The sequence below is a fragment of the Lathyrus oleraceus genome, chromosome 6 (genome assembly GCF_024323335.1).
Source record: "Lathyrus oleraceus cultivar Zhongwan6 chromosome 6, CAAS_Psat_ZW6_1.0, whole genome shotgun sequence".
Taxonomy (NCBI): domain Eukaryota; kingdom Viridiplantae; phylum Streptophyta; class Magnoliopsida; order Fabales; family Fabaceae; genus Lathyrus; species Lathyrus oleraceus.
This window is the reverse complement of record NC_066584.1, coordinates 289504388-289532274: the sequence shown is the minus strand read 5'-3', so window position 1 is coordinate 289532274 and position 27887 is coordinate 289504388. Positions and strand designations below refer to the sequence as shown.

General features: G+C 35.5%; 1 protein-coding gene across 1 annotated transcript; it reads left to right on the top strand.

Annotated features, from left to right (window-relative positions):
- Positions 1-3772: 3772 nt before the first annotated feature.
- LOC127095244 (uncharacterized) lies at positions 3773-4129 on the top strand. The gene has a single exon (XM_051033959.1). The coding sequence runs from the start codon at positions 3773-3775 to the stop codon at positions 4127-4129; it is 357 nt and encodes a 118-aa protein (XP_050889916.1).
- Positions 4130-27887: the final 23758 nt, after the last annotated feature.

The following is a 27887-nucleotide window of genomic DNA, read 5'->3' as shown; positions in this document are numbered from 1 at the left end:
GAGCAAACATAAAAAAGTTCACAACATAATAGGGGAATGGACAAAGAAAGAGTTTTGGAAAGGAAGTCCTTTAAAGTCAACTTTGAGATCTAGCATTCTAAAGGCATGAGGCCTAGTTGCTCTTCAACAAATTTAGCATTCTAAAGGCATGAGGCCTAGTTGCTCTTCAACAAATTTAGCATTCTAAAGGCATGAGGCCTAGTTGCTCTTGAACTCCTTTAAGCATGGGCAAGTCCTAATTCTAAGTCCTTTCTCCTTTTTGCATTGGGTTCACAAAAAAAAAAGCAAAACCAACACAAGACAACAATATATTTATATACAATAATGAGCTCAAATGAGCAAAAGGAAAATGGCATAAACATAAAATATGTGCTCAAGTGAGCAAAATGAAAAGCAATATGAATAAATGAGCAAGAAGTAAATTGCATTAAAGTAAATTGCAAGAAGTTAAATGCTCAAATTAAAGTTAGTAATTAGTATGGTTATGTTAGTTTGTCATAAGACAATTTAGCGCTATGTTAAGCAATCGTAAGTGGACTAATATAGTAGTCACACCTATCTGAGGCCGGTCAATAAAACTATAGGCAAATAAACACAAGTTAGAGATCATGACTAGTAAGCCAAGCTCCAAAAACTTGCCATTCCAAAAGAAAATAGGAAAGGCCTTGTATGGACTTTAGGTTTTTTTGCTTGACCAAGAAGCAACCTATCTTGGACACAAAGCAACTCACTTGATCTTGGATAAAGTTGAGTTTGATTTAGATCAAAGAAGGTTAAACCTCTCATTTGTCAAGACCAACCATAAGACATTAACTCATTGGCCAAAAAGAAAAAAAGAAATGGGATGAAGATGAAATGGGTGGAAAGAGAATTCAAGTATCAAATACAATTGGTCAAAAGTGAATCAAATCATCATCAACCAATGTTAAACAGAAGAGAAATGAAGGTTACAAGTCAACAAGTCAAACATATTTTTGGTATTTTTGAATTAAAAATAAATGCAAAAATAAAATGGACAAAATATGGTCAAACCTCAAATTTAATTCAAATCAACTTCAACAAGTCCAATTAAATTCTCATAGGTCTAACATGGTCAAACAAGCTTTGACAAATTTTCTCAATAACTTTTGAAATCAGAAACTATTTAAAAACAATTAAAAAAAACAATAAAAATAACACAATATGAATTAAAATCTCAAATAAATCTCAAATCAATTAAGAAATTGATGAGACTATTTTTCATTGACTTATCATGATCCATATGTGTTAAGAAAATATTTTTGGATTTTTCAAATATCAAAAAGTATTTTAAAATGAATTAAAACTATTAAAAACCAAATAATTCACAAAAAATATTAAATGAAGTCACAAAAATAATTAAAAATTAAAATATGAAACTAGTTTTTTCAAGAATTTTTTTGGCATTGGTCTCATATTTTTGTGACTTCAAATAAAATATTTATGAATTTTTGAAAATAAAATGAATTAAATGAAATTAAAACAGAAATAAGAAAAATAGAAAAAACCAGCGCCCTCTGATTATCTCATTAATTAACGTGACCATGATCATGTGATTCAGAGGCGCGGTCATACCATGTGCCTTGGTCAAACGCGCTACACTTGGATTTAAAAGAAGTCAAAACAATGAAAGGCCAGGATTATAACGTTCAGTGAGATCCAAGGGCCATGAAGCTCCCACGTGGGAATGGTGGTGGAAACCACCATCTTCTCCGGCAATCTAACCAGATCCGGCCACCAAGCGCAAGGAAATGAAGTTTAATGAAAATGAAAAATGAAGGTATCAAAATGAAGCTGAGGTGATGTACATCACCCCTGTAACCATGGATCCTCCTCAAAGTTCCTATTTAGAGAGAAACATGAGCTTGAAGATCATGGTGCATGAACTGAAATGGCACGATTTGTAAAATTGAGACCACCACTGGCCTGCCTCATGCATGAGGACTTCAGAAAACAACACAAACTAAAGAAATTCACATCATATTGCAAGATCCAGATCAAGAAAGTTTGGTGTTATACCTCTGAAATGGAGCTTTAAACAACACGAATTGTCCAATCTCTTGATCCAATCTTGCTCTAGAAGTGTGATGGTGATGTAAGGTTAAGGAATTGAGCTGTGAAGATCAACTAATGATGTTGAAATTCAAGCTTGAAATTGGAAATGAAAACTGAAAAATTCCTTTATTGAGGGTTTGGTCTTCAATTCAGCAGCACTTCAGATCTCCTTGTGGTTTTCATTTGAATGAGAATGAGCTTCTATTTATAGCTGGAATGGATGCAAGGCAATGCTTGGCTCGTGTGCATGAAATTTGGATCCTCCATGCATGGGCCTGTACAGGCGCATGTGAGGCCCAAGAATGAATGCAAATCCATGTTGAACTCATATGGAAGTGAATTGGACGTGCACAAGGGGATGCACAAGCTTGCACATGAAGTTTCAAAGTGAAATGCAAAAATGACCATAAACATTAAGCTCTTCGAAACTCACTCATGGAAAGTTCAAAAAATTAATGTGAGTAATGGTTGGAAAGCCCTTGAAATAAGGAACAAAAATCATGTTGGGCAAAAATTCATTTGGCAATTGGAAATTTATGAAAACTGCCTGTGAAGTTTTGGGTACAAAACATGTATAGGTTCCCTTGGAAATTTATGTTGGAGGTTTTTCCATTTGAGGTTTGCATCATTGAAACAGAAGGGCTTGAAGATTCAAAGGCACAGTCAATGCATAGTTGAATTAGGGTTTCCTTGGGAAACAATCCTCAAGCCCTTTGGGTTATCTTGATCAAATTGGCAAATTGAGATACTTGGGAGACATATATTATGATTAAGAGCTTTATGGACCATTGTCATTCTTGTTCTCATCTTCATCTAGCCACTTCATTGAGCTTAGGAGCCTCCTAGGAGCATGGGAGCACATGATCCCTTGAGCTTCAAAACAAAAAGAGTTAGTGACATATTTTTGTACTTTTGGTTAGTAAATAAATAAGAAAAGCAATAATATAAAATACAAGCATGCTTGGTGGTCTCAAACCACTCACACAAGTCCCACCCAAGGGTTAAGGAGCCAAACATGCTATGATCATTGAGGCAATGCAATGAGCAAATGATATGATGCCATGAGGGATCTTAGGGTCAAAATTAGGGTCTTAGACAAACCCAATGTTGAGGCTTCCAATGGAAAATGGGTGAAGCCAGTTGAGGGTAGAAAACATGGCCAGGGAAAATGACAGAACTTCGAAGTAGACAGAGGTTCGTCATTAACATACCGTAAGGAATTCCAGGCTGCCAGAAAAACATTCCACATCTCTGAAAACTACAAAGGGAAAAATCCCATGAAAAGGTCCCAGTGGAGAAGGGAACAGAGAAGGAGAAAAGCACAGAGGGAGGCTGATGAAAAGGAAAAAGTTGAATTCAACACCAATGTGCCTGCCAGGAAGAAGGAAAAAGGGAAGCAAGTCTTGTCAAAGGGAAGTTTAACACCCCGTCAGAAGCGGCCAAAGAGATATATGATCGAATGGTGGCCAAAGATGAAATGCTAACAGATGACTTTGATTCTGGGTCAGATCCTTCACTGGATATCTTAGTTGGTGTGGTATCAGTATTGCCTAGAGAATTTGACCAGATAATAGAGGTTGAAGACACTGACATCATCACAGAGAGGGAAATGGACGCTCACAAGCCAATGTGCTATTATGTAATAAACAATGGTTGCATAGAGGAGTAAAATGCTTTCTTCGAAAGACTAGATGAGGCAATGAAGAGCCATCTTAAGCCTCAGATTATTACTGGGAAGGTCGAAGATGTCCCAATTAACAAGATCTTGGTATATTGCGGTGCGACGGTGAATTTGATGCCGCATCACATGTTGAGGAAAATAGGAAAATATGACACAGATGCCAAGCCCCACAACATGGTGCTTTCCAACTATGAGGGAAATGTGCGTATTACCCTTGGAGTAATCCAAGTCAGGTTAACAGTGGGAACTGTCACTAGATCCACAATGTTTATGATTGTGGAGACAAAGGCCAACTACAACTTGCTACTTAGACGCAAATGGATACATGGAGTTGGAGTTGTACCATCCTCCGTGCACCAAAGAATCATCATATAGCACCCCGACGATATTGTAGAGAACATAGAAGCAGACCAGGGCTACTTAAAGACTCCCATCAATCATGTCGATAGGTGCCAACTTCATAAACATTTGTCAAATATCGTTCCATGCGATACAGTCGGCTTTACATTCACTCCAGACGATAATGCCTATTGTTCCAACAGGACCGTGAATTCGTGGGCGAAGATGAGTTTGGGTACATAGGAACATCAGGAATCAACCCAACAGGTTGGGGAAGCGAATTCAGTGATGATGACTGAGTTCGAAGCGTTAAAAAGGATTTTGGCTTACATAGCCGAAAACAAACAAAAATCAGCGTTTGAGGCTGAAGTCAAAAACTTGGCTATCGAAGTCAACAAGGAATTTCATCAAGAAGGTTCTGGAAAGGACTTTAATCTAGAACCACCTAATAAGGTTCAAGACGAAGATCAAGGCCAGAGGCTCGACGCTATCTATGACGAAGAGCCTTTGGGATTCGAGAAAGATCCACTGGGAATAAATGTCAAGATGCTAGCGCAAGATCCACTTAAAGAAATAGATTTAGGAGATGGTTTGACAAAAAGGCCAACTTATATTAGCGCCAATACCAACCCTCAACTTAAATTCGAAGTAATCCAGTTGCTGAAGGAGTTCAAGGACTGGTTCGCGTGGGATTACGACAAGATGTCTGGTTTGAGCAAAGATCTGGTCGAATTGAAGTTGCCAATCAAGCCTGGGAAAAAGCCCATCAAGCGTAATCCAAGGCAATTTGCACCTGCAATTCTCTCAAAGATCAAAGAAGAAGTCGAAAGGCTTCTTCATTGTAATTTCATCCGTACAGCCAGGTATGTCGAATGGCTAGCCAAAATTGTACATGTTCCTTAAGAAAAATGGTACTTTGAGGGTGTGCATAGATTTTAGAGATTTAAACACTGCAACCCCAAAAAATGAATATTCAATGCCCATGGAAGAGATGCTAGTCGATTCTGCTGTAGGCCATGAGAATCTTAGCATGCTCGATGGGTATTCTAGATATAATCAGATATTCATTGTTGAAGAGGATGTCCCAAAAATAGCATTTCGATGTCCTGGAGCCTTAGGAACCTATGAATGGGTGGTGATGCCTTTTGGCTTAAAGAATGCTAGAGAAACATACCAAATAGCAATGAATTCGATCTTCCATGATTTCATAGACACTTTTATACAAATTTATATCGATGATATTGTTGTTAAATCTATTTCAGGGAAGACACATATAGGTCATCTTCGACTATCTTTTGAAAGGATGAGGAAACATGGTCTAAAAATGAACCCTCTAAAATGTGCTTTTTGTGTGCAGGCAGGGGATTTCTTAGGCTTTGTGGTCCACAAAAAAGGAATTAAAATAAACTAGAATAAGACCAAGGCGAAAGCTCCATCAAAAAAGAAGAAATTGCATTCACTATTGGACAAGATCAATTTCTTGAGGAGATTCATCTCGAACCTTAGCGGAAAAACGCAAGCCTTCTCGCCTTTGCTTCCACTTAGCAAGGATGGATTAGAATGGGGGAAGGATCAGGAAAAAGCTTTTGACAAAATCAAAGATGCCTAAGTCATCCACCAATTTTAACACCACATTGTAGGAATATGAGTATGAGATTGTACATATCTGCATCTGACAAGACTTTGGGGAGCATGTTGGCTCAAGAGGATAATAATGGCGTCGAAGGAGCTATTTACTACCTCAGTAGGGTCTTAAATGATGCAGAAACTAGGTATAGCATAGTTGAAAAATTATGTTTATACTTGTATTTTTCTTGTATGAAGTTGAAGCATTATATAAAACCTGTTGATGTTTATGTTTCATCTCACTTCGATTATTAAACATATGTTGTCTAAGACAATGTTATACAGTCGAATTGGGAAATGGACACTAGCTTTAACTGAATATTCCTTAACATATATGCCATTAAAAGCTGTTAAGGGACAAGTGGTGGCAGACTTTATAGTCGACCATTCTATAACTGAGAATGCATCGGACTACCTTGAATTAGAACCCAGGAAGTTGTACTTCGACGGGTCTATTCATAAAGATGGAACATGCAAAGGAGTTCTAATTATTTCTCCTAATAAAATTCCAACAAAACTCAAGTACAAAGTTAAGGGTCTCTGCTCGAACAATGAGGCTGAATATGAAGCTCTCATAGTCGGACTTGAGATATTATTGGAATTATGGGCAACTCGAGTCGAAATAATGGGTGACTCAGAGTTAGTTATAAAACAGATCACAAAAGAGTACAAGTGTGTTAAATAAAATCTCATTATGTACTTCATAATAGCCAGTCGATTGTTGAAAAGATTCGAGATGGCTAATATTCGACACATACCTCGATTGGAAAATCAAGTGGCTAATGACTTGGCTCTAATTGCATCCGGGTATTAAATTTCAAAAGAAAAATTGCAAAAAGTCATCGAAGTCATAGGAAGATTTGTGTCGACCAGATTAGCCCCATTAGACTTGGAAAAGACAAAGCTGGGATACGTTGATGAAGAAAGCTTCAAAATATTGGCAATAGATAGCCTGACAGACAGAGATTGGAGGAAACCAATAGTGGAATATTTACAGAATCCAACGGCGTCTACTGATCGAAAAACCAAGTATCGAGCTTTAAGTTATTTTCTTTTGGGGATGGAATTGTTCAAAAAGACCCCTGAGGGAGTTTTGCGTAAATGTCTTAGTGAGTCAGAGGCATATTTAGCCCTTTCGACTGTCCATAGTGGGGCATGTGGGGCGCACCAAGTTGGCCATAAGATGAAATGGTTATTATTTCACCAAGGGATGTATTGGCCCACCATGTTAAAAGACTGCATCGAATTCGCCAAAGGATGCCAAGAGTGTCAGGTACATGCAGGCATACAACATGATCTTGCGAGCTAACTACACTCTATAGTTAAACCTTGGCCTTTTAGAGGTTGAACTTTAGATTTCATTGAGGAAATTAGACCACCATTATCTAAAAATCAGAGGTATATCTTGGTTGGAATTGATTATTTTACAAAATGGATCGAAGATATACCTTTTCCAAATGTAGGCCAAGAAGATGTGATTGAATTTATCCAAAAACACATCAAATACAGATTTGGGATCCCAGATACCATTACAACAGATCAAGGATCAGTATTTACTGGTCGAAAGATGCAAGATTTTTCTAAGGAAATATGTTTCAAATTGTTAACATTTACGCCATATTACAATCAGGCTAATGGTGAGGTCGAAGCAGCAAATAAAGTGGTAATTGGTTTGATCAAGAAACATATAAGGAAAAAACCTAGAAATTGGCACAAAACTTTAAATCGGATTTTATGGGCATGTCGGACCTCGTCCAAGGAAGCCATTAATTCGACCCCATTTCGACTGACCTTTGGTCATGATGCAGTTTTACCAATAGAAATTTACCTGCAATCAACAAGGATTCAGAGGCATCATGAAATTCCATCAGAATCATATTGGAACATGATGCTAGATGAGTTAGTCGATCTAGATGAAGAGAGACTAAATTCCTTGGAATTATTGAAAAGGCATAAGAAGAGAGTAGAAAGCTCTTATAATAAGAAGGTTAAAGTTAAGACATTTTTGCCTGAAGATTTGGTTTGGAAAGTTATCCTTCCAATGGATCGAAAAGATAGGACCCTAGGGAAATGGTCTCCCAAGTGGGAAGTCCCTTTTCAAATTTTGCAAGTTTTCTCTAACGGTGCTTATGAGATCGAAGAACTTAGTGGGAAAAAAATAACCTTAAGGGTAAATGGAAAATATTTGAAAAAATATAAGCCAACGCTTCAAGAAATAAGAATAATAAATGAGTAATTGCATTAAAAAAATTTGAAGCCAACATGGTAATCTAAATATTGCCAATATGGATGGAATTCATTATAAGGGCCCAAAGTGCTAATAATCAATACAAGCAAAACCAAAAGTCATTAAAAAATAAATGATGATAAGGAGACCAAGGTTAAAATGGGAGATGATTCTTCATGTGGAGGTATTTCATCTTATGAAGCTCCGGACGTTTCTCACATAGAGATCGCTTCGACCGAAGAGTCGCCAGCTCCACATCTAGTTTGTGCGCTTTTTCGACAAACTCCAAGATAAAGTCTAGTTCCTTAGCCATGGAAGCATCATTGAACTTTAAGAGTTCATCTTTGCATCTTTTTGCTTCAGTGATCTTGGCCTGAAGTTCCCTTATTTGCGCCTCCCAAGAGGCAATGTCATGATCATGGTTTTCGATCTCTGCCTGGTTTTTCTTCTTCGTCTCCTCCAGTTCTAACACCTTGTTGGTCGATTCACTAGCTGCATCCCAAGCAGCAGCCTCAACACCTATTTTCTACTTGATTTCTCTAGTAATTTGGGGAAGCAGTTTATTGTCTTCGACAACCTGTCATATCATGGTGGCCAACTCCAAGATGGTATTGGCAACTTCAGGAGAAACATATAATAGGTTAACTTGGTTGAGGAGAGATTTTAAAGATAAGGGGATAAAAGGATCAACCAGCAAAAGTAAGAATAACTCACCCTTAAAGATTTTCTCTTTAATTTTTTAGAGTGCCTCATTCATAGGTCTACTCAAAGATTGATCCTCAGAGGCTACAGAAGTGCTGAGACTTCTTTCAGATGAGTTGTCTCTTTGAATCAGCATAGCCTTCAAGTATTCAAGGGGTTGGCTTTGTTTCAAAGCTGCTAATTCCTTTAAAGAGGGACCCCTAATTGTTCTTGTCGAAGCTCTAATACCCTCAAGAATAGCTTCCGTCGTGGGGGTTACAGGAGTTTAACCTTGGGGTTGTCCTTCGTTTTGGTCCCCCTCACCATTGTCATCTTGATCCTCAGGCTCCTCCTCATCATCAAGAACATCGTCGAATATCGGCGGCTCTTCGACTTCTTCTTCTTCTTCCTCTCCTACCTCCTCAACTTGGTCGTCATTTCCTCATTGGGGGTCATCATACTCACCTTCGACATCAAGTGAATTACCTTCAGAAACATTTCCAGCTTGGACTTCTTTGTCCATTACCATGGCCTCTCTGTCCTTTTCGACTTGGGTTTCTTGACCTAAGTCATCTTCGCGATCATAACCACTTGTGTGAGAGTGTTGAGTGGTGGTTTTTTGTGGCGAAGTTTCAAGCCCTCCAGCAATGGGTTGGTTGATTTCGCTCATTAAGCTTTTCTTTGATGATGGTCGATAGGTGGGTTCGTCGGCACTGTTGAGTATATCTGGTATAGGGGAAGATTTGCCTGCTATTTGGGTGGCAGCGTTTGCGCCATCCTAAAAGCCAAAGATTAAGAGATAAACTAGTCAAAGAAAATAAACAACAACAAACAACAAAGCAATGTATTGATTTTTACTTTGTTCCCTTCGACTCCAGGACTAGAATTGTCACTTTCGCCTAATGTCGCTGCTATCTTCGACATATCTTCAGGATTAGGCTCTCGAATGGTGAGAGCAACGAGTCTTTTTGTAACTCTGGAAGCCTTAGCCTGAGGCTGGCTCGAGGCTTTAGTAGCCTTTGTTAGTATTTTTCTTTTCTTGTGAGACAGATCTTAGACGGGAGAAAGATCCTCTTCGTCTAACTCTATCACCACAGGAGCTAGAGCTGCATTCATTTTGATTTTTAAGGGAGTAGGGGGAGGTTTTAGAGCATCCTGAATCAAAAAATTGAAGTGTTAGAGATATCATTATATATAACAGAGCAAAGGACAGGGTAAAGATGTACCTTAATGGTCTTGCTGCCACCCTCAACTTTTTCTTCGACTAACCTCTTGGTTGCTGGTTTCCTAGGTGGAACTCTAATAGCTAAAAGAAATAAAATTGAAGTAGTTACTATAAGTCAAAAGTGAATATCATAATAAGAGATTTGATTCGAAAGGCCTTCCACTCCACACCTTCATATATATCTGATTCTATGTGAACATATTTGATTCCTATATGAAGATGCCCTTTGAAACTGTCTAAAGTATGCTTAGCCGCAGCCACTCGCTAGGCCTCTTTATGTGATTGTTATCAAAAGGATTTTTATATAATCCCCACAGATGGACCAGTCTGGGAATGGACGGGCAAGGGCCACTCCAAAATCAGCGGTTGGCAGTCGAGGAAACTTAAGAGGATACATTTTAAAAGCCACTTCGTAGCGTTTCTCGGGAGGAACGTATGGAGGGATTTTTAAATTTTTCATTTTCTTTAAAAAAAAATCCTTTAGTGGGATAGTTGCCTCGTGAATGGTTCGACTAAGATCATCAGACCTATAGGCAGTTTCAAAGTAATTTTGGAAAGCCTGAATCTCTTTGATGTGTGTGTAAGTACCTTTATTGATTTTTTTTCCTGCACAAAGAGGAAAGATTTAGTAATATGCTGAGAACATGAAGAAACATCATAAAATTCTTCAGCGTAGTATTTCGACCACCACTTCTCAAACTCTAGAGTGCAGAGAAAGCATGGCTCAAATTTAACTGGAGTGAGGTGCGTTCGATCAGTATATCGAGCTATCTGTTTGACAATAGTGGTTTTGTTGTGGATTACATTATACAAAAGGAGATTTCTCTTCTTGTCATAAAGGAACTTTGGGAGAGCCTGAACTAATCCAAACTGTCGAGCCACTAGGTTGGGTTGGTAAGCAATTAAGGTAACCTGGATCTTTGATGGGTGTAACCTGAGGGTTATGAGTTTTGGGGTTAGAAAGACTTCCGAAAGTAGAAGATATTTTGTCTCTTGTTTCTTGGCAGGAGCTGAAAAAGTTCTTCTGAACCATGCTGGACCATACTTCCTGGATGCAAAGGGGGCCATGTTCGATGTGAACTCATGGCGTCTTGCGAACATCATGACGTAGCTGAGGAATGTAGGTCGAAGGGTTTTTCCTTCATCATTTGGTTTCAATTGAGCCAAACAAACTCCTCAAACCCTCATATTTTTCACTTCTTCAGAGTCTTCATCGACGAGGCCTTTGCTGGGAAGGCTTGCCTCGAAGGTAGCGTTTAACCAGAGTTGTAATAGCCAAAAAGGTCCATAGATGAGGAGAGTTCCTTTTTCTCCCAAGTTTTTTAGTTGGGTGATACCATCACTTAAGGATTCATATAGGTTGGCCAAGATCATTTCGCTCAAACAAACGTCATGACCAGCATGTAGTTGGTTTGCCAGAGTAAGGTATTTCTTGGCCACCTGCAGTGATTTCAAGTAGAAGACGCGATGGGATAACCATAAAGCCAAGAAGACAGTATGTTCCACGTCAGAGATTGTTTCGATATCTTTATCATGATAATGGGTTATATGGGTCGAATAAGCATCCCTAGAAGTGGAAAAGGCAGTGAAGTCCTCAAAATCTATGTATGGGTTGTATGTATGTCCTGTCGATTTTAGCCTTGTGATAGCGGCTACATAAAAAAGAGTTGGGGAAACCATTCCACAAGGGAGGTGGAAGGTGTAGTGGGTGCTATTCCAAAAATACAAGGAAGATACTAGTAAGGATGAACTATATTCTAATCCTATCTTTGACAGCATGATTAAGTCATATATTCCCATATTTTTCCAGGTTTGAGCTTTGGCTTTCTCTATTTTGTTTAGATAGTTTATATAATTAGTGGGATCCTTAAATGAAGGAGTCACATGAAAAACCCTAAAACCATTATTCATGAACCTAAGGTTTATATGTTCATCTGTTGATGATTGACGTTCCTCAGTGGTGTTAGCCTTAAGTTTTTTGAATTGTCCTATGGGTTTACGTTTATGGTAAGAGGGGAAGAAACCCTAAGTTTTCTAGGATCAGTATTTAAATCAGGCAAAGGTCCAGGCAAAACATTAGTTTTTCCAGAAACAGTAACAGGAATAAGTACCTGATATTCATAAATTTTCCATTGTTCTTTAGTCTTGGGTTCAGGAATATGTTGTTGGTTACCTCTCATTACTGGACCAGGAAGCGTGGCGAAGAGGGGAAGGTCTGAGATTTTTCTTGGGACCTTCGTGGATTTGATAGAAATTTTGGCAGCTTTGGTGGTATCTTTGGAAGCTTTGCTGGAAGTAGCCATTGTTGTTGAAGAGTTTGAAGAAAATATGGGTTTTGTTTTGAGTTTTTGGAAGAAGATGAAAAGTTTAAGTGCTTAAGGGTTTTTCAGGAAGCGTAAAAATAGAAATGAGTAAGAAGTGCACCTTTTACAAGTTTTTGGAAGAGAAACAATTCAAATCAGCATTAATGGTTGACAAGTGAGTGGGACACGTATCTCTCCAAGATTATAGAGTGGAACGATGGTAATTAATGTTTAATCCCATGATCTCCTAGAGTCTAGGAAACGTGATGATTAAAAAGATTTGGGCATGGGCTGAAAAGACATGTTAGGAAAAGGGTAATGATGGTGCTGACGTCACAAACCAGCTGGAAGAAACTGAAAGGTTTTGTAACATTGGGGCATTGGTAGCGTGTAACAATTATTCAAGGCGTCGAACCACATTCTCAAAAAAATACCTTTTTCTTTGAAATGTCGAAAATGAAATTTTTGGGGGGCAATTTGTTAGCTCCCAATATCAACGCCCATATAAATTAAGAGAATAAAGTTTCCTGTGAAGATGTTTTGACAAATTATGCGTTTGAAGTTCTAGTCGAAGGTGTCTTGGTACAAGGGTAAAGATGTTGCGTAGACTTAGGAATATTTTTAAGTAGTTTAAGGTGTTTTTTCGACAGAGGCGTCACCAATTGTGGTTCGACGAGAGATTCAAATTCAAATAAAGGAGGGACCTCTTGTTCTTATATAAACTGTTGAAAATACACGTGGAGCATAGTGGGTAGTTACATGCATGCAAAATGTCACTTGTTTCGATTTGGTGGAAAGGCCGTTAGAAGCGGTTACTTCGATTAGTATAAATAAGAGGTCTTAGTGTTAGGATTGTGTGTTTCAAGTGTGTACAAATTTTTTCCATTTTACCCAAGTATCCGTGTGCAGAGAAAGAGTAAAATTGAGAAATGTACGTTTGATGTTACACCATTATTTTATTTGAAGTAATTTATGTTGGTGTAAGCCCTAGAGGCCAATACATTTTGGTACTTGTATCGAATAATAAAAGGCATTCTCTTTATTATGGTTGATTAATAAAGTCCCTGGAATAGATAGTCCGTTTAATGTATTAAGTGTGACTTAATCATGAGAACACATTAAACATAAGGACACTATTCCTAAAGTATCCGTAGTCGAGCTTTAGTGTGAAGTGGGATAACATTAAAGCATTAAGACTATTGTGTTTGTGGACTGATGATCACATCTCATGGATCATGGATAAAGAGTTATCAAGTCTTAAACATAGGTATGAATATTAGGAGTAATATTTATACCGGATTGACCCGCTATGAGAATACTATATAGAAAGTTATGCAAAGTGTCATAAGTTATTCTCATGGTGATAATAGTGTATTCCACTCTTCGACCTGAAACCACTATGGATCCTAGATGTAGAGTCGAGTGCTTTATTGCTGATCCAACGTTGTCCGTAACTGGATAACCATAAAGACAGTTGATGGGTACTCCACGAAGCATGCTGAGGGACATGAGTGACCTAGATGGAATTTGCCCATCCTGCATAACAGGATAAATGTCTATGGGCCCAATATTGAACTGGACAAGGATGACACGGTCTATGCCTTGTGTTCAATATAGACATAAGGGCAAAAGGGTAATTATACACATAAGTATTATCACAAAAGGAATTGTCAGATCACATGACATTTTCGTGTCTTGGGTAGCAGTGATGTGTTGCTAGATACCGCTCACTGTTTATTATGTTAAATACGTGATTTAATATAATTGCCAACGTCACGAAAACCTACAGGGTCACACACAAAGGACGGATTGATGAGAGATAGAGTAACTAAGGAATACCGTAAGGTACGGTGCCCTTAAGTGAGTTATAGAACATCGTAAGGTATGGTGTACTTGAGTAGAATACGAAATATGGTAAGGTACCATGAGCTTAAGTGATTTTGGGCATATTATAAGATATGGGCCAAAATACACTTAAGTGGGCTTTTAGCTTGAAGCCCACACAAGTGGTTCTATAAATAGAACCCTTGTGCAGAAGCAAAAATTTGCGGTTGCATTCTTTTCGTTTTCACTCTCTCTCTCTCTCTCTCACTCAAAGCCTTCATTCGTACCAGCTAGCACTGAGATTGAAGGAACCCGTTCGTGTGGACTGAGTAGAGACGTTGTCATCGTTCAACGTTCGTGATCGTTTCGTGGATCTGCATCAAAGGTTTTGATCGTCACAAGAGATCTGCATCAAAGGTTTTGATCGTCACAAGAGATCTGCACCAAAGGTTTCGATCATCATAAGAGGTAAATATTCTATCACTGATCATGACCATTCGTAAGGATCTCTAAAGGAGAAATTTTTATTTCCGCTGCGTTTTGGACCGCAATTCTCCTTCAATTTAATCAATTTTTTATTTCCAGAATTACACTTTACCTGGAAATTTATCTTTACTACCATTTATTTTCGATTTACAACATTCTTTTTGCCCTCTTTCACTGTAATTTTTCATTAAATCTTTTACAAATCATTGCTGGTATGAACATTGTCGAAGTGTTTATGTTCATTAGAATTCACTTTTAAAAACGGTTAGCACATGTCCTAGGATCAATCTGATCGATCATGTAAGTAACAAAATCTAGTAATTTGGAATATTAGCGGTTGTTTACCAATTTTCACGGTAAACAGTATCATTCTAAGGGTAAAGTTGACACTACTCTCTTTATCAAAAGAATCAATAAATATACTCCTTTAGTGCAAACTTATGTAGATGATATCATATTTGAATCCACTGGCGAATTTGAGATGTCCATGATGGGTAAGTTGAACTACTTCATTGGGTTGCAAATTAAACAAACAAAGAATGTCATATTAACCAACCAATCTAAGTATTACAAAGAGCTTCTTAAAAGATTTGACATGGATACTTGCAAAGAAATTTTTATACCAATAGGATCTAGTATCTATATGATCAAGATGAATCCGGTGTTCCACTTGATATCACCAAATATTGAGGTATGGTTGATTCTTTATTATATCTAAAAGCAAGTTGTGTTGATATCATTTTTAGTGTATGTTTGTGTGCATACTATCAAACATGTCCAAAAAAATCTTATTTCTCTGCTGTGAAAAGAATAATGAAGTATCTCAAAGAAATAACCAATGTCAAGTAATAGGACCTTGAGTAGTGTGTGTAGCCTTCCTAATTTAAATTACTTTTAATTTTTTTAGATTTAAGCTATGTCTCTTAATTTTTGTTGTTATTTTCTTAAACAAAACTTTAGTTCAACTATATCTTAAAATAGAATAAACAAGTATCAGTGGTCTAGTTTTGTACATACCAAGCTTTGATTTCTAGCTTGTGCATTTTATTTTTGTTTTTGTTTTTTAAAATAAAATGTAACTTTAAAATGTATATATTTATATATTTTATAAAAGAAAAAACTTTTTAAGTAATATAAGTTTTTTCGTTATCTATCATTATAACATGATTTTCAAAATAATCATTCATGAGTGATTATATTCAATTATGTTTCTCAATTCTTTTATTGAATAAATAAAGATATGTTGAATGATTGTCAATGATTATATACATGAGAAATATTATTTTATTTTTCACAAAGAATCATCAAATAATACATTTAAAAAGTAATTTAATCATTAACAACTACCCACTCATATTCATTCTTTTAGGTCTATGATGTATCGAGAATATCAGCGTCTCTTATATAAAGTTTTACCAAATCGACCTAATGAACTAAATAATTCTTCCATTAATATGATTAAAATTAAATTGGCCAAGTTTTATTAAGAAACTGACCATAGTATCTTGTATCATAGTACCCACTAGTATTTTCACTTTTATTGATTAAAATTTTATATGAATTCTAATATATTTATATGAGATACATATAGTTTGATAAAATATAAATTTTAACTAATAAAAATAGAATTTAATTGATATATTCTGACAGTGTAAAGATTTTTTATACTATAAGTTAATCACAACCACTAATTTATTTGAAAGGTTTATCTTTTATTTTGAACATTTAAAAAATAATACAAACAGGTGATTGTGATGTATTGACAGTGTAAAACTTTTTACACTGACAATACATAACAATTAATCTCATAAAAATATATATCGATGTTGACAAATAACTATATAATCGATCTCTCAAACATAATATTTTTTTAAAACCTCACGGCCCAAAGGCACCTAGGTCACTGTCTTGTTCTCTAAATCAAATTTTATTTTGGAAATTTCTTAACACATCATATGATTTATTAACACACATCGTAAAAATATAATAGTACTTTCAAATTTTGGAGATATATAGTCTGACATACACTAAACACACACAATCAATATTGATTTTGAGTTAACGCCTCAATTGTATAATTAAATTTAATTCAGAAATTTATTTCGAAATTTTGGAAATTCATTTTTGGATTTTGGAAATATATTTTTGAAAAAGAAAAATAGTAATTTAAATCTCTTCACATTACATACACACAGGTGGGGGAGAAAAAGCAAAACAATAAGAGAGTAACTCCATTCTTGAAGTATTATTTTGTCAAGAAGAGAGTAATTTATCTTCAAAATAATGTTCCACGGGATTAACATATTCTAAACTTAAATATTTTGTGTAACATCAACTTCAGAAGCTTAAACATGTTGTAACCCGATGGCCTTTTGGATTTCCTCATTGAATTGAAATGGGAAATCCTTCAACTTGAGATTTTATGTTGTTTTTGTTTCAACTTGAGATTTTAGGGTCTAAATGCATTTTCGAAATAAATTTAATTATACAATCGAGACTAAGTTCAAAAACGAATAAATTGTGTGTGCATTTTGTGCATCTGGAGTTGTATTTTCAAAATTTGAGCGGTATTTTCATATTTTCATAGAGTATTTTTGCACCTCATGTGGTGGATTAAGAATCCCCTCTTTTTTAGTTGTAATCAGTTATATATATATTAATATTACATTGCATTTATTTTATCGAAAACGTGTGTTGCACTCTTCAGCAGTTTGCTATCTTTATTTATATTTTGCGTTTTATTTTGAGAGAGAGAGAGCAATAATTGCACATCACACATAATAACATTTATGACACCATCAAATATAAGTTAATATAAAAAATTAATTTTATTATTAATTAAAAAATATTAAAAGTAAAATTAATTAAAATAATATAATAAATAATTTTGAATCTTAAAGTCCCAAAAATAAATTTTGAATATTTTATACTAGATCTCCTTTTAAAATTCGTCTTAGCCCTCAAGATATATTGGGTTGACCTGGTTTAATTTGAATAAACAATCAACAAAATTAATTTAAAAGCATAATAATAATAAGAGAAAATAGAATAACAATGCCACCAAATTTTTAATATGAAAAACTTCTGTCAAACTGTGAGAATAAAAATCACATGACTTAGTCTATTACAACCTTTAGTTATATAAATAATAGGTATACTACATTCTTCTTAGTAATATCAGAGAATAACAATCTTCACTAATAAAAAATAAAGGTGAGAAGCACGCTCTAATCAACATCTCCATAAAATGTGGGTATATCAAAATAACTCTAACAAAAGGTAAAACTACTAATTAGATACAAAAATATCATTAATTAAATGATAGGAATAATATACTTAATTTGTAACTCAAATTGATAAAATTTGTTATAGATTCATCTATCACTCGGAACCAATTTTCCTTTTCTTCTCTCGTGGCACCACCATAACCCTGATTTCTTTCTTTTTTCATTAGTGCTCTCTCTCTCTCTCTCTCTCTCTCTCTCTCTCTCTCTCATTATTGCTTTAGCAATTGAAAATATATTTTAGTCTCTCGTTTTTTATGTCGTTGTTGCTTTAGCAATTAAAAATACATTTTAACAACATACCAAATGGGTTTGGCACAGTTAAAACAATACACATAATTTTTTTTCTTATTCAAAATAAATGGTGGGTCCCACTTTAATAGTGAGTCCACTCTGCAAATCTCCCCCTCGTGACTTGAGTGAGAAGGAATTGCTCCATCATGTTTGCATTCTTTATGCAATTAATTATCTTTGTTAGGTAAAGAAGTCTCTGTCATCATATCTGAACAATTATCGACAATATGTATCTTCTCAAGTGAAAACGACTTCATGTCCAACCCATCTCATATCAAATGAAACCACGAAACATCAGATTTCTTATCAAGATGCATTGCACTCTGACAGTTTTCGAAAAACACAAAATTCTCTTGTTCAACACCAAAATGTTGTAGGAATTTCTTCACCTACAAAAGTTCTTTAGAAGCTTCAATTGTTCAATATACTCAACCTCAATAAGAGATACTTTTGTAACCTTGATTGCCACTGACACCACTCTCTCTGCAAAAGTCATCATGTATTCAGAAGTAGATTTTTTAGAACCAATATTTACATTTGTGTAGCTATATAACACAAGATCATCACTCTTAAAGAATAATCACACTCTACAAGTAGCTTTAAGTCATCTGAGAATCCACATCACTACTTGTCAATCATCTTTAAAAGGATTAGAGAGAAAGCTCCTAACAACACCAACAACATGATCAATATTTGGTCTTATGCATACCATAACTAATATCAAACTATCAATTGTAGATGCATATTGAATATTATTCATATCTTCTTTTTATTCTTCACTGATATTGACATTATTTAGAATTCAATTTAAAATGAATAGAAAGTGGAGTACTCATAAGTTTTGAATTGCCCATGTTAAACCTGTTTACACCTCTTAATGTAATTATATTAAGACAGACACAATTTACTTTTCTCCTTATCACGAGAATTCTCATGTCAAAGACTTGTTTAACTCTTTCTTTAAGCTTTGAATTTCTCAGTGTCATGACCAACAATCAGCATGTTATCAACATATAACAAGAGAATAATAAAATCACCATCAGAGATTTTTTTTCATAAGACACAATGGTCAACAATAGTTTTACCATAACTATTTCTTTCCAAGAAAGAAACAAACTTGTTGTACCATTGTCCCAGACCTTACGAAATTTTCTTCGACCTAGAAACAAACTCTTATTTACCTTTGTATTCGAAGCCCTCAGGTTGCTCCATATAAATATTTTCCTTCAAATCACCATTAAGGAAAGCAGTTTCACATCATGTTGTTCAACCTCTAAGTTCAAGTTAGTTGCTAATCCCAACATAACTCAAATATATGCCATCTTCAGCACAGGAGAGAAAATTTATTCAAATTCAACACCTTTTCTATGATTAAAACCTTTCATAACAAATCATGCTTTGTATCCTGGTTGGGATTTATTCTCTTCATACTTTATCTTGTATACCTATTTATTTTTTAGTGCTCTTCTTCCCTTAGGAAATTTCATCAACATAAATGTGTGATTCTCATGCAAGGAATTCATCTCTTCTTGCATAGCCTTCAACCATTTTTCTTTATCAACATTTAAAATGGTCTCTTGGTAGTGCTTTGGCTCTCCACTGTTAGTGATTAACACATAATCATGTGGAGAATATCTCTGAGAAACTTGATGATATCTAGTAGATCTTATCAATTCATGTTCAATCGATGGCTCAGATAGAGCCTCTTCAAATTGCTCATCATGATAAGATTTTCGATCATTGGTTACATTCTAATCATCTACATGTATATATCTCCCATGAATAAAATTTCTACTAGGAGGTTTACGAATAACATCAATGTAACTTCTAGCATCCCATTTTGGTTTCTCAGATTGATCAAAATCTTTAATAGTTTGGTCTTCAAGAAGTATCAGATCACGACTTCTAATAAATTTTTTGCCAACTGGATCTCAAAATCTATAACCAAACTCTTCATGACCATAATCAAAAAACACAAATTGTTTAGATCTTTTATCAAGCTTGGATCTCTAATTTCTTGGAATGTGAACAAAACCCTTACAACCAAACACTCTAAAGTAACCATATGAGACAAATTTCCCTACTCATACTCTATTTTGAACATCATCATCAACTGGAACAAAAGGATAAATATTTATCAAATCCATTTCAATTGTCAATGATTCACCCCCAAAAGCATTTTGATAACTTTGTGTGAGAGATCATACACCTGATTCTATCATTAATAGTATGATTTATTATTTCTGCAACTCTATTATCTTGAGACGTCTTTGGAACAATCTCTCAAGCTTGATTCCATATTCTTTGCAATACTCTTCAAATTGACCTCTAAACCTACCATCATTATCAACTCTTATACACTCTAACTTCCTTCCTTTTTCTCTTTCAACACTTGCATCAAAATGCTTTAAAACATAGACTACATGGTCTTTAGATTTTAAAACAAAGTCTATATTTTCCTAGAGTGTTTGTAAATAAAAGTAACAAAATATGTTGCACCACTTAAAAATAATTCTAGATTTAGTCCATCATTCTAACATAAATGTGAGCTAAATATAGAATAATTTTCCTCCTATGAGGATAAATACTATGAAAGGAAACTCTATTTCTCTTACTAGAAAAATGATGAATGTAAGTTTATAGAGGAGTATCTTTCATTGGAAGAAAAATTTATTTGCAAGAATGTTGAGTTTTTTCTCACTCTAGTGACCAAGGTGTGTATGCCATAAATCACTAGATGTGTATTCAATTACATACACCCTATGAATAGTTTTGAGACTTTGCTCCTTTACTACCACTAACGACCCTTTAATGATCTTATATATGTCACCACTATCATATAGTAAGTGTAACAACCTTCAATATATAAGGCCTTAACGGAAATCAAGTTGACACGAGTATCAGGAACATATCTCACATTCTCTAGTTTAATTCATCCTTTTCCCTTGAAGATTCTATTTTGAGAAATTTTCAATTCAATTTTATGTGCCCCACATTTCCACAATTGTAGCATATAATTCTTTTTTAGTTTTTGACTTTCTTCTTAACTTTCCACGATTCTCAGATTTGTCTCGCTCATGAAATATTCTAGTTTTTCTTCTCCATCGTGAATCTGTAAATAGAGCTTTATAATGATTAGGAGTAGTAATCAAACAACATTTCTTTCTTCTAACTTCTTGTGAAGCAAGTTATCTTTAACCGCGCACATTACTAAATTTTCATTCAAAGCTGAATTAATAAGTGTAACCATAATAACTTTTCAGTTATCACGCAAGGAATTAAGAAATAATAAGACTTGCAACTCATCATCCAACTTAATATCACTAAGTTCCAACTAATTCACAATATTGTGATACTCTCATATACTCTACCATTGAGTCAACATCTTTGTATTTCATATTAATCATTTTCCTGATAAAAAATTATTTATTTTGCATGTTTTTATGCTTATACAAATATTTTAATATATTTCACATTTTATGTGCATCAATTTCGACTTTAACATGTGGATATACACTTAACACCAAGCACTGTCTGATTATAGTAACTCTCTTTCAACTCATCTTCTTTCATTCAACATTAGACTTATCACTTGACTTACCTTTTTTCCCCATCAATAGGATCATACAAATCTTTGGTCTATAACATGTCTTCTATGAGAGTCTTTCAAAGTGTATAATTAGTAAAGTTGAGGCTAATCATGCCAGGCTCTTGTTTTTCTCCATTTAAAATGCATAAAACAAATAAACCAAAACTCTTGATACCATGATGTTGAAAAATAACCAAATAATCAATCTTCTTCAAATGGAATACTTTTCCAAACCCGTCAAAGTTAAATAAGAAACCAACAAAATTAATTGCAAAGCACAATAATAGTTAGAGAAAAATTAAATAGCAAAGATATCAAATTTTTAATGTAGAAAACTTCTCCCAAAATGAGAGAATAAAAACACGAATCCTAGTCTAATAAAATCTTTAACTATATATAAATAATATATATACAAGAGTATTTCTATTAACAGTATTGAATACTAATCTTCATCAATAAAAAATATAGGTATATCGAAACAATTATACGAAAGAAAGTAAAATTACTGGAGAGATATAAAAAATAATTAAATAAGTGATAAGAATAACATTTTAGTTTGTAACTCAAACTCATAAAATTTGATATACTCAATCACTAATAATCAATTTTCCTCTTCTTTCACGGCACTCCAACATATCTCTAATTTATTTCATTTTTGTTAAATGTCTTTCTATCTTTTTTCTTCTTCTATGTTTTTGTAGATGTTTTAGGATTCAAAATCCCTTTTAACACATGCCAAATGGACTAGGTCCAATTAAAAGAATACATATAGAAAACTTTTTATTTCTAAATAAAAGGTGAATTTTGAGTAGTGGCAAGTGGACATTTTCTCCGATTTAAATTTGTCCGGTAAAAACCTAAAAAAATAAGAATTGAGCAGGGTGGATCCGCGCACTGCATATTGTTGGAAATCCTCCAAAATCTATGGAGAATTTCAATCAATCTTGATGAACAAGATTGTTATCAATCACACAATAACAACGAAAAGAAAATACAATGGAGAAAGAAAGAGTGTAAAAAATGACGAAGGAGAAGAATTATTAGAATTCTGCAGAGTTTCTCTTTGCCCACAAGCTGTGGAAAGCTTCTTATTCACTTTGCAACTGCAAAATACTGTGAATTACAAGTGTTGTGAATACTCTATTCACCTCATTACAAAAATAAGGATTACTCTCTCTATTTTTAGATTTTGTTTAACTTGGACCTCAAGTCAAAACCCAAAACTATAAAAGCCCAAAATAACTAACACTACTAAAATAGGCCTAAGTCAAAATCCTGTGTGAAGCAACATGCTTCGACACTTTGACACACTAACATAACTTAACATATTAGGTCGTTCGACACTTCCTTGCTTTGTTGAACAACCTGCTTCAACACAAGGAATTGCAATTCAACACACCACCTAATTCATTGTGTCTAAGCTATCTATATTCATCATAGCTCTTAGTCTTCTGAACACTTTGACATGCACTCCCTTCGTCATGATGTCTGCAATCTGATTCTCAGTTCTGCAGTGTTCCATATTCATCTTCCCATATGCTACCTGCTCTTGAAGATAATGGAACCTCATCTCGATGTGCTTGCTTCGACCATGTGCTATCGGATTCTTTTCCAGATTGATAGCTAACATGTTATCGATCTTCATGGTAATTGCTCCATGACTCTTCGTTGTTATCTCTTCGACCAGATTCACCATCCACGTTGCTTGACATGCACAAGAGAAGCAGTTATGTATTCTACTTCGCACGACGATGATTCCATTACTAGTTCTTTTCTCGAACTCCAAGCAACTGGTGCACCACCTAGCATAAACACATAGCCGCTGTGGATTTTTGATCCTCAGCATCACTACACCAACTTGAGTCGATGTATCCCACTAATTTGCATTCTTTTCCTTCATCAGTTGCGGGAAATAAAATGCCATAGTCGAGAGTTCCTTTTAAATACCTTAATATCCTCTTCGTCGCTGCTAGATGTGATACCTTTGACTTCTGCATGAACCTACTCACCATACCTACACTATATGCTAAGTCAGGCCTTGTGTGACAAAGGTATCTAAGTGACCCAATAAGTCTTCTATATTGGGTTGGGTCGACATCATCTTCATCTGAATCTTTTGACAGTTGTAATCTGGATTCAGTTGGAGTCGAAGTTGGGTTGCAATCTTGCATCTCAAATCTCTTGAGTATTTTGCATGCATACCTTCTTCGGTACATCATCAAACCTCTACCACTCTTGTAGAATTCGATGTCAAGGAAATATGAAATGTCACCCAGATCTTACATTTCAAATTCCTTGTTGAGATCACCTTTGAAGTCTTTGATCTCCTTCTTGCAACTACCTGTTATCAACAAGTCATCGACATAGAGACATAATATAAGCAATTCACTCTTGCTTCTTCTTACATATACTCCATGTTCACTTGTGCACTTCACAAATTCCTTCTCCCTTAGAAAGTCATCTATCTTCTTGTTCCAAGCTCTTGGAGCTTGTTTAAGTCCGTACAGGGCTTTATGCAGCATGTACACTTTTCTTTCTTCGCCATGTTTCACAAATCCAGCTGGTTGTGCAACATAAACTTCTTCTTCTAAGGGGCCATTAAGGAATTCACATTTCACGTCCATCTGACACATCTTCCAGTTATTCATGTTTGTTAGACCAATAACCAACCTGATTGTTTCAATCCTAGCAACAGGTGCAAAAACTTCATCGAAGTCGATTCCTTCTTTCTGAAGAAACCCTTTTGCCACAAGTATCGCCTTGTGTCGAGTCACTTCTCCTTTGGGATTCAACTTCACCTTGTATACCCACTTCACATCGATTGCCTTCTTGTCTTGGGGCAATTCGACAAGTGACCAAGTGTTGTTGACTTCGATTGACTTTAATTCTTCGTCAATTGCTTTCATCCACTTCGAATATTTCAATGCCTCAATTGCATTAACAGGTTCGACATATGCATATAAATCATAGTGTACCAGCTCACCTTCTTCATCGACCAAATCATATGATGTAATCACACATTCTTGCAACCTTGCAGGCATGTGTCTTGTTCTTTGAGGTCTGCTTGGGCCTGCTTCACCTCTGACTTCTTCCTGTCAAACTTCTCTTTCAACTTCACTAGTTGGTTCATCATAAAAGATTCTCACTGAATCTTTCTTGACATTTTCAATCCAATCCCACTCCTTAAGCTCATCTATGATCACGTCCCTGTTGATCACCACTTGCTTATTTACGGGGTCGAACAACTTGTATCCTCCAGTCGAATGATATCCTATCAGGATTATCTGATTCGACTTGTCATCAAGTTTTCTTCTCAACTAATCTGGCACATGTCTATGTGCTATAGATCCAAACACCTTCAGATGACTCAAGCTAGGCTTTACACCAGACCAACATTCTTCTGGCGTGATTCCTTCTAACTTCTTCGTTGGACATCTGTTCAGGATATATGTCACAGTCGACACATCTTCTCCCCATAATTCTTTGGGTAGATGTTTGCCTTTCAACATACTTCTAACCATATTCATAATAGTTCTATTTTTCCTTTATGCGACTCCATTCTGCTGTGGAGTGTAGGGTGGCACCACCTCATGCACAATCCCTTCTTTTATACATAATGCATCGAAGTCTTTCTACACATATTCTTCACCACCATCAGTTCTCAAGATCTTGATCTTTCGACTGCTTTGTCTTTCAACTATAGATTTAAACTTGGCAAATACCTCGATCACTTCACTTTTCTTCTGGATCAGGTAAGACCATAATTTTCAACTGAAATCATCTATGAATGTAACAAAGAATTTGTTAACTCCAATCGAATCCACTTGGAGAGGACCACATACATCAGAGTATATGACTTCAAGAGTTGCCTTCGACTTGCTTCCTGCATCCTTACTGAAGTTGTTCTTATGTTGCTTCGCCTGCACACATTCTTCACACACTTCGTTCGGAATGTCGATTTCTGGTAATCCAGAAACCATTTTTTTTCTTCAAATCTCTGATGCCTTTGAAATTGAGGTGGCCAAGTCTATAATTCCATATCCATTCATCTCTTATGGTTGTTGTTGCAAGGCACTTATGCTCCATCACATTTAGTTCAATCTTGAAGATTTTATTCTGAGACATTTGAGCCTTCAAGATCAACCTTCCATTTGAGTCGAGAACTCTCATCATCTTGTCTTCGATCGACACCTTGTAGTTCTTTTCGACTAACTGCCCTATGTTGAGCAAATTACCCATCATGCCTGGTATGTACAACACATTTGAAATTACTGACCTCTTGTCATCTTTCCTCATAACCAGAACATCACCAATACCTTCAGTTGCTAGAGTGTTGTCATTTGCAAATTTCACCATGTTCTTCATTGAGGTCTTTATGTTAACAAACCAATCTTTTCTTCCAGACATGTGTGATGAGCATCCTGAGTCCAAGTACCACTGGTCCTTGAGTCTCTCTTCATCTCTTGTTGTAACCATCAGCAATGTCTCTTCTTCTTCATGTTTCGCCAGCTTTACATAAGTTTCTTGATTCTTCTGCTTTTCTGGACAATCACTAGAATAGTGACCATACTTCTTACAATTGTAACATTGAATGTGACTCTTGTATGACTTTTGACCACCACCTCTTCCTCTACCTGCAACACCCACTTTTTAGTTGCCTTGGTTCTAGGGTTTTCTCTGATTTGACCAGTTTCCTTCTTGCTGATTTCGACCAGTCGAATTGTTGTAGCCTCCTCTGTCTTTGTTGTCATTCCAGCTTCCTTTGCCTTTTCTTTCTTTTGATGATTGAGCTTGTAAAGGCATGCCACTCTTCGACTTTCCTGCAGCTCTTCCAGCCATTCTTTGTTCATGAGATCCAAGCGTCCCTTGAAGCTCTTCTTTCGTCAGTTTTGACAAATCTTTCGACTCTTCTATGACTACTACCACGTGGTCAAAATTTGGAGCCAACGACCTTAAGATCTTTCCAACAATCGATCTTGATGTCAACACTTCTCCACATACCTTGATTTGATTCACCAATTTCGTAACCTTGGTGAAAAAATCAGTTATGCCTTCATTGTCTTCCATCTGAAGCAATTCATACGTCCTTTTGTGAGTTTGTAACCTCACCTCTTTCACCTTCTTTGCGCCTCCAAATGATTTCTCCAGAATTTTCCATGCTTCTTTCGCTGACTCTGCATCACTAACATTTTCAAAGTTATTTGCATCAACACATTGATGGATTATAAAGAGAGCTTTATAATCTTTCTTCTTCAATTCTTTATGTGCAGCCTTTTCTTGATCTGTCGCGGCTTCTGCAAGCGTTGTTACTCCTTCCTTCACAAGATCCCAAAGATCTTGATAACAGAACACAATCTTTATCTGCTTGCACCAATTCTCATAATTGTTGTTCTTGAGAATCGGAAGATTTGCTGGAAAATACCCGTTTGGATGATTCGTTGCTATAGTGATTTTCTTCCCACGAATCGATTGAACCAGAGCTCTGATACCAGATGTTGGAAGGATGGATCCGCACACTGCATTTTTTTTAGTTTAAAAATTTCAAAAATTTAAGTTAATATTCGCATTTAGAAAAAATGGGATCCGACGAGGCTGACATATTAAAGAATGCGGGTCTAAAATTTTGATGTGCTTCGTAAAAAAAATAGACATGTCCAACGGATCGGATCCGTTTTATCAGTTAGAAATCTGGTTATTCTATCCTGCAATAGAAATGTCTCTTCAAGTGTGTTTTTTTTTATCATTATTCAACTAATAGTTACAAAATGAATAAAGTCCTATTATTATTTTTTAAATGAAACAAGTTCTTGAAATATGATTTCAAAATGTGTGGACTCTAGAGTAAATACGTTAGTTCAATGAATCTAGATATCGATCAACGTTTGATCCTCTACGCAATTAAAATTTACAATGTGCAGCATGTTATTATTGAGCCCAATCCCTGTCTCTTTCTCAGAGTATATAAAAATAAGCCATGTAATTCAAGTGGCCATTATAAAAGAACCTTCCAAAGCCACTACTATATAATTGCAATTTAAAACATCTTATAATATAATATGTTGGCAGTAAATGGATACAAATGCAACTACCATAACCATAATAACTGAAAGTATATCTATGCTATATAATATTTAGTCAAAATGTTCCCTGTGAGAGAATCAAATGTGAAACATGGGGACACATGTGAGCACATGAGTGTTTGAAGAAGGAATAAGACAAGAAGTTGAGACCTTAGCTGAAGAAATGGTCAATGAG

What these genes read in the sequence shown, in the direction of transcription:
- LOC127095244 (XM_051033959.1), top strand. Translation starts at nt 3,773, where the DNA reads ATGAAGAGCCATCTTAAGCCTCAGATTATTACTGGGAAGGTCGAAGAT.